General features: G+C 35.0%; 1 protein-coding gene and 2 pseudogenes across 1 annotated transcript; 1 reads left to right on the plus strand and 2 right to left on the minus strand.

The window, feature by feature from the left end:
- Nucleotides 1-749: 749 nt before the first annotated feature.
- Nucleotides 750-1,730, minus strand: LOC107746705 (putative gustatory receptor clone PTE01; annotated as a pseudogene).
- Nucleotides 1,731-6,363: 4,633 nt separating this feature from the next.
- LOC107746706 (ras-related protein ORAB-1-like) lies at nucleotides 6,364-8,107 on the plus strand. The gene is made up of 6 exons (XM_016561001.1): nucleotides 6,364-6,491; nucleotides 6,746-6,818; nucleotides 7,056-7,151; nucleotides 7,484-7,579; nucleotides 7,658-7,789; nucleotides 7,886-8,107. The coding sequence occupies exons 1-6, from the start codon at nucleotides 6,478-6,480 to the stop codon at nucleotides 8,105-8,107; spliced, it is 633 nt and encodes a 210-aa protein (XP_016416487.1). The 5' UTR covers nucleotides 6,364-6,477.
- Nucleotides 8,108-9,415: 1,308 nt separating this feature from the next.
- Nucleotides 9,416-10,622, minus strand: LOC107746707 (gap junction delta-2 protein pseudogene; annotated as a pseudogene).
- Nucleotides 10,623-11,038: the final 416 nt, after the last annotated feature.

Raw genomic sequence — 11,038 nt, forward strand, 5'->3', positions numbered from 1 at the left:
TATTATGCAAATGTTGGACTGTATTTCGGTTCATTTTCATTGCTCTTCATTGAGTGTCTGTCAGCATTATACAAGTCAAAATCTTACCTTAGTTTTTTTATTCTCTTTAATTGGTTTTCTCAGTTTAATGGAAACAAAAGACGCTTGTACAACAACATCAACAGTCTTTTTTGGGAAATAATATTTTTGTTCATAGTAGTTAGGTTTAGGGTTTATTTTCACTATTTGTTAATGTCATTCTGTTTATTTCATGACCAAAAAAAAAGGTTTGTTTCATTCTCTCACCATGCCTATTAACTGTAATGTAATATTACTGCAAGTCTGATGACTGTTAGATGAGGATATAGAATCAGAAGCACTCTATTCATTCAGTGAAAATATACAAATCCTCAGATCTGGTATATATCCCACAATTATTAATTTTCTTTATTTTTTGCTCGTTTATACACATGAAAAAGCCTAGTACAAAGTAACAAGTACATTATACACAGATAATACAGCATTTTTTAAATAATTTAATACCTTCACAACAATTGCAAAGAAATTATTTACACCAAAATATGATGTAATAAAATCATATCTTTAAATTCTCTTATTATACAGTTGTTTAGTAAATGTTCGTTAACTTTTTTTTACATGATTAATCTAACATACAGTTAAACCTGTGTCAATTTCCATCCAGAATACAACATCAAGAAACCTTTTTTTTTTTTCAATAATTTTTTTCAATTATTCTTTTTCCATAATTATTATTTTCTGTTTTTAACAGCAAATGTATTTTTACCTGGGCTAACTTTGTGCTTTTTTAAAACCAAAAAGAAAGCTATTCTAATATCTTTAGTTTTCATTCCATATATGACTGGATTGACAGTCGGAAGGACTGTGTAAATCATTAAACCACAAATCCTCTGTGCATTGGAAGAGATGCTGGGGATCCGATATGATAATGTAGCAACGGTTGAAACTATTTAAAAGAGGAAAAAAATAGCGATCTGGGCTATACATGTATTTAGAGCCTTAACTCTTGAATCAGCATGTGTTTGTTTTATACATGTGATGAGAATCTGCGTATAAGAGAACAGCTGGATAGAGATACTGCTCATCTGTATAAATGCTGTTATAAATAAACCATAAATGTTGTTCACAGTCAAATCCCCTCCACATGAAAGCAAAAGCAAAGATGCATTGTCACAGTACACGTTGGTAATAAAAGACTTGCATTTTACCATTCTAGACTGAAGTGAAAACAACACTATTATTAAGACAAAGTCAAGGCCCCATGCCAGCACTATGATTCCACATATTTTGCAGGGAGTCATGATAGAATTATATCTGAGCGGGTTGCATATTGCTATGTACCGGTCTACCGGCATGGCTGCCAGTAGAAAAGGTATTGAACCTGCATACAAATGTAGCAAAAAAGCCTGAAGAACACACGTAGGGTAATACACATCATTTGTTTCTGTTAAAATGTCCACAAGCAGCCTGGGCAGACCGGCTGTGATTCCGATTAAATCGTTTAGAGGAAGGCTGAACAGGATGTAGAACATCGGCTTGTGAAGGCTTCTCTGAGTGATTATCAGTCCAAGAAGGATTCCATTGCAGACCACAGAGAACATGTAGATCAGAGCTCCAGCCAAGAAGACAGGATATATTGCTTTGGGATGGATATCAAGTTTTGCAATTTTAAGATTAAATGTGAAAGTGGGATTTGAAAGGTTTCCAGCCATTAAAAACCTTGATGGAAAACAAAAACTAATATATTTTCACCATAGAGAATTTTACATAGTGGTCATGTAACAAGATTTGTAAATCTGACTGCATAATTAACCATGCAGTTTAAGTCACAATAAGTCTTACCTTAGTTCACTTACTGTTGTAAGTTGTATGACCTGAATACACTAGCTATGCACCACCATAGGCTATGGTACAGCATCACCTTTTATGCAGAAAAAAAAAAACAGTCGTGGGACTTGAAGTCATGGTTTAGTTGGTGGTCTTTTGACACCAGATGATGTAATGTCTGTGTCTAAAATAGACCTGAGATTTTTAGACATGAGATTTTGACATTTTAACACTATGTCAGCTGAATCTGCCATTTTATAATATTGGAGCCTATATGAAAATGCTCTTTAAAAAACAGTCATGAAACACATTTTTGAGATGTTAACAGATGTGTTTCACATTATTGAAAACAATGACAGACCACACATTATTTTAAACACTAAAGTCTGGAATACACTACATCATTTTTACCCAGATTCTTGGAGTCAATTCTAGTTGCCAAATGTCTGCAGATTTTGGGCTATAGGAGTTGAACAGTATTTCACAGAATATTGTATAATGTACGATGCGCATATATTTTTTATTTTCAGACTTTGATTCCACCCAGTTGTTGATCAAACATATTTGATATTTTGAGCACATTTTAATTTGTCAAACATCTAAAAATGAGATGCATGTTTGTACTGAAGTTTGTGTTCAGAATGACTTAAAAGTCTGGAAGAGTGCGATCAGTCTTAAGTAAAATTTTTTTTTCTCTGTAACTGTTTACAAAATGTGTACAATGTGTTTTAAATATATGTTCATTCATGTTGCATATTCCAGATTTAAGGGGGAAAGTGGTTGTTTTTTCTTTCTTTCTTTTTAGCCATTTCCTTTTTCCAGTTTAAAAACCAAAACTGAAGCGGACAACAATGAAAACCAAAAATTCAAAGATAAATAGACCCAAAAAAAGCTGCATTCTCCCTATAGGGTTATAAAAATGTATTTGACTGTGTTGTACTGTAGGTCTGTTGTGTTTGCACAATGCAGAAAACAGCATGCCTTTCTCTTACAAAAAAAAGCCCTATAGCATTGAGTATACACGTTTAATAAAAGACATTATGCATATATGCCTTGAAAATAATTGCAATTACATTAACATGACACTTGTGCATACAGTATACAGATATCATACCTAAAAGTGATCAAGAATATATTTATTGTACATTTAGGCACAAAGCATGAAACAACACCCTTTCTTCCAACAATTAACTAATGAGAATTCACTAAAAGGTTGAATAATATCTATTTCTATAAAAATAAAACATATCTAACCCACAGTCTCTTTTGGACTGTTTTGGACTAAGATGGATTGTCCCAGAGAAACCAGTGATGTAGGCTGACATATAAATAATAACAATAACCACTTATTCATATTGTTTTAACATGTTTCTTTGACCTAATCAAAACCCATTGGATATAAAGTTTTAATATTATGTTTACCATGCATTTTAACATAAGCACTTTTCAGAAATGTGAAAATGTTATAGTAATTGTGCACACAAAACACACACAAAGATATCAACATAAACGGTGTACAGGAACATATCTTCAATGATAATTCATGTTTTATACCTGAGGTCACTCAGACTCTCCAAAAGAGTAATACATTGTTCATGGATGTATCAATGTGAAAATGAACTGTATACTAAGTGACATAAATGTATTTTAAGTGCAGTTTCTTGTTCTTAAAAATGCCTAAATGGCTATAGTTATTTTATCCTGCTAAACTTTTATAATTAATCATAACACTACTATGTAAATAGTTGTGTCGAATCTCTTGGCATAAGCAGTGACAAAAATATATTTTACAAGTATTTTACATTTTAGTGATTTTCCTGCATATAATTTTTAGCAGATTATTTCGTAATTCATGACTGTTCAATCCATAAACTATTAGATTCAGAAGTGGGGGCACTAGAAAAATTACAGATTGGCATTTACATTTGAGAACCTGTGTGACTATAGAGAATAGAAATAGAATAGAAAAGATCTATATATTTTAACTCAATCAGTACATTAAATTTGAGGCTACTGCAAATATGAATAATATTAATACTTACCCTGGCATATATTTGCTAGGCCATTGAGACTTGTTTTTTACGAACGCCAGACCATTTCATCACCTTAAAATGTCTGATTGATGAGACCTGTGGGAGAGACTATTAATGGCCTCTAGTTTTGTTTTGTCACTTATAATAAACCCTTTGATAATAAACCTCTAGTGCTTCAAGAAAATTCACCAGTTATCCAACAGCCTAACTACAAACACTGTTGCTAATAAAACCTTGGGGATTTATGTCACACAGCCTATTCTTGCAAGTGTTCTCAATCTCAATCATTTTTTAATCATAACCAAAACTTCTTAAACAACTGAGGCTTTCTTACCTAGAGAACACTTTTTTACAGTTTTGCTTTTATTAAATATTTCTATCATGAACTAAGAGATATCATTGTCAGACCTTCAGTTAACAAATTTGGTTGTAATGAGAATGCAGAGCATGATCAAATTTAGTGAGAGTCACTGAACTATCTCGGTTACATATCTATAATTCTGTATCAATAACCCCATTTTACTGCACATTTTGGACATCTCCTTTCTATAACAGACTGATTCAATTAATATATATTTTTTAGTACATTAGCATAGAGCTCCCTGACCTTGATTGGGAGTGTCAAATTAGTTAGACACATTAAATGTGCCATAATGTGAAACACAGGTCTATAGGAATCCAGAATTCTCTAGACCAGTGGTTCTCAAACCTCTCCATAAAGTACCCCCAGCAGTCTGCACATTTTGTATGTTATATATCTGACAAACCCACTTCAGGTCTTGCAGTCTCCACTAATGAGCTGATGAGTTTAATCAGGTGTGATAGATGAGGGAGACATACAAAATATGCAGGGCTGGGGGTACGCCAGGACAGGTTTGAGAACCACTGCTCTAGACTTATGTCAATGTACCATGAAAACACTGACCCTACTGGGACTAAAGACCAGAGAGGAAACATATTAATTAAGTCTGCGAAACATTGGTCAAGGGAAAGCTGTGGTGAGTTGATTAAGACTGTAGAGACCAAGGGCCTGAATTGAGTAAGTGAATTAAGCCTCAGGTCACTTTAAATGCTGTAGAGTTACTGGTAGCATAGCCCAGGTTGCCCCTGCTGGTAGAGTCTGTAACTACACCTACACATCTGAGCCCAGAAAGCATCTTTTTACTTTGACAACAATTAAAAATTGCCATGTACTTTTATAAAATGCTTTTTTATGTTTTATTCATAACTGATTTTTGGAGTGGCTTCTTAGTAACAGTGTAAAACAAACTGTGTTTCCTGTCTGCTGCAAGGAGTCATACAGAGTGATCAGTCACATGATTGACTCAAAAGATGTTAGTGATTATGAAGTAAAGCATTCAAGACATTTACCAGGCCATGTCTGCAACTGAGTTGAATAGGAATGCAAACAAATTGCCCTGTCGAAGTACATTAGACCTCTGTGAGTGGAACTAATTGTTTCTAAATGTTAAAGGCATGTGCATTTATACAGTAAGTGCTGCATGTAGGCTTGTAAAAAGTCTTATTTTATGGAATTTCTAAAAAAAAAATGAACATTTGGATCATTTCAAGTATTGTAGGGAGGATTGTTTTACAAGGAAAAGCAATACATGACTTCATGAAGTCATTTTCTGCAGTATTTTCAGTAAGCCTCTTGAGTGAATTAGAATCCAGGGAACACAATAATTGGCCCTCTTGGATCTCTTGGCCTGCATTGTTTTGTTGTTACTGTATCTGTTTGCAGCAAGATTATTGCCATAACTGTTCCGTATGACTGTATGGCATTTCTAACATACAAAAAATTGCAATGTACAAACAAAAGTATGAAAATAAAACCATTTAATAATATAAACTAGCAACAACACTGTGTAACATCATCACTTGACTTGAAAATGTGTGCCTCAAACTATTCAAACATTCAAATTGTTAAAACAATTCAAATGTTCAGCCTAACAGTCATAAAGGGTGAATCATAAAATATAAAAATACAAAAAAAGTACTTTGGGTTGTACATTAATTCATCATTTGTGGTGATGTTTTCAATCATTGTCAAACGTCTAATCTTCAGTCACATTTTCTCAACAAAACATACGCCTATTTATTTCAGATTATTATTTTGACAAAATCTTTTGCTTATTAAAATATAAAAAATTACGACATTATACAATTTTAAAACCCTTTTGTAATGTAATATTGTGGAATGGAATATCTTGCATTGACTAATATTCAACAATAATGAGGTGAGTGGATTATCTCATTCTTCTCGTTCTGACACTACAATAACATCATGTTGGGTGATTGGTACAGTTACATAATTCATGGACAGCTTTGTGTCTTCAGAATTTAGCAGAAATCAATATATGCTTCTGTATGCCATGCCTATCACCCTTGTTCTCACTACTACAGGCCTGCAACTTTAAGAAACAGGTATTGGCCACGTTGTAACCTGATCAAGGCTTGAATAAATGATGGAGCAGTATCTGGGTTCACTATTGCCACGGTTGTTGCTGTTTGCATTTCCAAGGGCAGAAACCAGCTGAACAAAGATAATCAAGCTGAAAGACGTTTAAACAGCATCCTGCTATTAATAAACCTAAGGATGAATCCTGAGTAGTAAGTAGTTTTGGCTCTCAAGATTGCTTGTCTACATTATTGCGGTGCTAGTTTTTTTGTTTACAGTAAATTGTGTTGCTAACAGTCCACAGACTTTTTTAAGTTGCAATGAATAGAGGAGGCCTCTAATTTGTGCCATTAATATTAGTATTATCAATTTTGCCCAAAAATAATAGGTAAATAAAAATGCAGCTTAAATTGAGCATGAATGCCAATACAGTAACATGTTAGTAATATTATAATGTTTTTCTCAGTGACTACCTGTTCAAGTTGCTCCTGATTGGGGACTCTGGTGTTGGAAAGTCATGTTTACTTCTACGGTTTGCTGTAAGCTAAATATTTTACCCATCATTTTCTGTTTAAAAGTTATTCAGTGAATCATTTCAAGTAGTTGACCCAAAAATGTAAATTCTATCTATTATTTACTCACTATCATGATGTTTCAAATCTATGTGCCAGTTGTTTTTATCAATGTAAAACAAAATGGATTTTTAATTTTTTAAGAATCTGTTATGGAAGAAACGAGTTGATAATTCTGTTGATGACACACAATTATTCTAACAGGATGACACCTATACAGAGAGCTACATCAGCACTATTGGAGTAGATTTTAAAATCAGAACTATCGAAATGGAGGGGAAGACTGTTAAACTGCAGATTGTGAGTATAGATAGGATTACAGACATTTATATACATTCATATTCAGACTTAGTTAGTTGGTTGTGTCAGGCATGTGTTGCTTTTTTTGTTTCATCTAATTATTAGATCGGTTTTAAACAAACGCTTGTGGAACAAGATGTTTAAAATCTAATTATTTTTGTAAAGTGACAAAAACTGATAATTTGCTGATTAACGGACTAACCACCAGTCACTTAAGTGTTGGCAAAAAGGCCCTAAATGCTTGGAGGAAGAATGATATACTTTCATTTTTTGCAAACAACATATGTGTTATGCCTTTTTGTAACATTTTTTCATGTTTCTCTGTCCTGAAGTGGGATACAGCAGGGCAAGAGCGATTTAGAACAATAACATCCAGCTATTATCGAGGGGCACATGGCATTATAATTGTCTATGATGTCACAGAGCAGGTAATACTTTTAAATATTGCAAAATGTTATAACATTTTGGGTATAGAGAATGTTTAAAGAAGTACTTTGCTTTTACAGGAGTCTTTCAACAATGTGAAGCAATGGTTAGAAGAAATTGATCGCTACGCCTGTGAAAATGTCTCCAAGTTGTTAGTCGGTAATAAGAGTGACCTTGCTTCAAAAAAGGTGGTAGACTTTACCACAGCAAAGGTAAGCCCTCTGCTAATGCAAACTTATGGTAAAGTCTGTTCTACAGAAATGGCAGATCCAAGCAAATATTTTAACTTTCATTTGCACTGTTTACAGGAATTTGCTGAGTCACTCAAAATCCCATTCCTGGAGACAAGTGCCAAGAACGCAAACAACGTAGAGAAGGCATTTTTAACAATGGCCTCTGAAATCCAGAAGAGGATCGGGACGGACAGCGTTCAGAATGAAGCTGTTAAAATGGGATCCAAAATAAACAGTGCCCCCTTATGGCCTGGTGGAGAGAAGTCAGTGGCTGAGGAGGTCAGCTCTTGTTGTTAGTGCTCAGTATCTTTTAAATTCAGGGTAACATAAGGTAATATTTTTGTTTATCATTTTATGTGTTTCTCTTTTTCCTTCTTTTTCATTCTAAATGTAAAATAAGCCATTGATTTAATGTTTCCATGTTCTAATGAGCTAATGAAAGTGGTACATGCCTTTTCTGTAAATCATTTTCTGATCAAGCATGCATTGTTCTATGTTAAGTGCTCTTTTCTCTTTTTGGTGATGGACAAAACCTATTAGCATACACAACCATTTAAAAGTTAGGGGTTGGTCAAATGTCCTATTCTTAAAAGAATCAATACTATGAAATCTAAGAGAAGTTTAGCTTAAAATATATTTACTTTTCAATTTCTCAAAAAATAAAAATGTATATACAATAAAAAGTAAGCTTTTTCTGAGTGTCAAGCAATCTCTCACTGTGCATTGCATATACAGAAGCATTTGCACTGCATATGAATCTAAATAAACACTCAGATCAACCTAATGTGCAAGTAAGTATTACATGCGCAGATAAAGCACTGGCCCAAGAGTTGTTGTGCATGACACTACATTATGTCTCAGTGTCACGAAGAAATAAATAATAAATCATGGTCATTATCTCATGGATCTCATTAGTGAAAAAAAAGTCAAGTAATAATACAATTAAGGAGATGTAATATACATAATGTGATGGTCATATTTGGACATTTATCTCAATATATAATATTCATTTTTATGACATTTCAACATTTTTGAAAGGTGCGCATCTTGATTTATAATAAAAGCTCTAAAAGGGTTCAACTTTTTTAGGTCAAGCATTGCAAGCATTTGAATCAAACACAAAATGGCACTGAACGTTACTACACGACAAAACAACTCCAACTCAAAACAAGCTCAGCTGACAAGATCACAACATAATATTCAATCACTAAAGGTTTTAGGCCTGTTTCACATATCCTGTGGGCTCATTTTGAGCTAAACACTCAAAATGATTTATTGGGTTACTACAATGTAGGAGAAAGACTCTAAAACACAATGCAATGCTTAATTCAAAATACAAGTGAAACACCTATCAAAAATCAATACAGTAAATTCCCTCATATTAACACAGTACACTGGGCTGAATTTTTACAGAATTTCTTACATTAAGTCAGTTTACACTAAGTATTTCCTTTAAAAACAAGTGTCTTTTTTCAAACAAATATGTCGCTCCATCATTTTATGTTGCTCTAATTCAAAAGATTCTATTTCAAAAGATTATGTTGATAAGAAGTTATTCTGTTTTCTGCTGATTTCAGCATGTAGTGCTCCAAAAGTTGACTTTCAGTGCTTCTTCTTGGACGCAGAACTGCCAAATGCATTGTGAAAGCTGTTACTTGTTAATATGGTCAGGGTGTGTGAAACGGGCCCACAAGCTTATATAACAAGAGAAAATAAAAACCATCAATAGACATTACAACCAGGACTTTTTGCCAGTAAATCTAGCCATGTTGGCTAATTTCAGCCTCATGCGTTCCCTCTCCTCTGGGTTCCTCTTTGAGGTGCATTCAAGAGTAGAGTCAGTCTCAAAGGAAATGGCTGGGCCATGTGAAAGCAAAGCCATTCTCGTCTTTTCCTCAGACAAGGTGGTTGTGGGGGACTGCAGGACCAGCCTGCTCCGCATTGAGTATCTGAGGCGTAGCAGCAAAGGGTTGCGTTGAGAATACAGCTCCCTCTCTGGCCTGATGCACAGGAAGCAGGCAGCACACAACATGCGGAAAATGTAGATCCATCCGAGGTAGTGAAGCTCCACTATGTTCAGGAGAAAACAACCCAGGCTAATGCTAAACATAAAATTAAGGAAAATGGTCTTTTCAGTGGCCCGCGACACAAAACAATCAGTCCGTGTTGGACAAGGGTACGTTTTGCATCGAAACAAATGAGGCACCTCAAATTCAAACAGGTAGTACTGACTGACAAGAAACGTGATCTCTAGGACGGAGCGGATCAAGACGTGAACAATATAGATGAGGAGAACCTGACTGGAGAGTGTGGTTGGATCCTTGCCGACCTCACCAAAATCATCCTGCAGGAGACTTTGCTCCACGCTTTCCTCATCCTGACCACTCCATTCTTCTCCCTGGTGTCCATATCCCAGTCTGACACCGTCCCCTTCCAGCTGCCCAGAATAGTCTCCCACGGAGTGCTTAGCCTCTGCCTGGACCCTCTCTGTCTCCAGTTTCTCATCTTTGGTGATTTTGTGCAGCACGTAGATGATGTAGTAGATGGAAGGTGTTGAGACCAGCACAATCTGGAAGACCCAGAAGCGCAAATGTGAGACGGGGGCAAAAGTGTCATAGCAGACGTTGTTGCAGCCCGGCTGCAGTGTATTGCAGGTAAACTTGGACTGCTCGTCGCTGTACACGGCGTCTCCAACAAGGGTCACCAGCAGGATGCGAAAGATCAGAAGCACCGTCAGCCAGATCTTACCGATGACTGTCGAATGATTCTGAACCTCTGTTAGAAAGCGGCCCAGAATTGACCAGTCCCCCATTTTTTAATCTGGAGAAATACGGAAATAGTGGAAAGGCAAAGATTTTCTGTTATGTTGTTATCTAGTATATTATATAAAATTTTATTTCTTGAAAGAATAGTTTACCCAAAAATTACAATTTGCAGAAAATTTACTCACCCTCAGGTCATCCAAGATGTAGATGAGTGTATTTCTTTATCTGAACAGACTTGGAGAAATTTAACATCACTGCATCATCATTACATCACTTGCTAACTAACGGATCCTCTGCAGTGAATGGGTGCCGTCAGAATAAGAGTTCAAATAGTTGATAAAAACAATATAATCTACAACATGACTCCAGTTCATCAATCAATATTTTGTGAAGTGAAAAACTGTGTTTGTAAGAAACAAATCCACTTTAAACTGTAAGTATTTTCTCCAAATCTGTTCCGATG

The sequence above is a fragment of the Sinocyclocheilus rhinocerous genome, unplaced genomic scaffold, assembly GCF_001515625.1.
Source record: "Sinocyclocheilus rhinocerous isolate Xijiao unplaced genomic scaffold, SAMN03320098_v1.1 scaffold259, whole genome shotgun sequence".
Taxonomy (NCBI): Eukaryota; Metazoa; Chordata; class Actinopteri; order Cypriniformes; family Cyprinidae; genus Sinocyclocheilus; species Sinocyclocheilus rhinocerous.

What these genes read in the sequence shown, in the direction of transcription:
- LOC107746706 (XM_016561001.1), top strand. An exon ending in TCTATGATGTCACAGAGCAG is followed by an intron (nt 7,580 to 7,657) that starts GTAATACTTTTA and finishes TTGCTTTTACAG; the next exon opens with GAGTCTTTCAACAATGTGAA. An exon ending in TAGACTTTACCACAGCAAAG is followed by an intron (nt 7,790 to 7,885) that starts GTAAGCCCTCTG and finishes CACTGTTTACAG; the next exon opens with GAATTTGCTGAGTCACTCAA.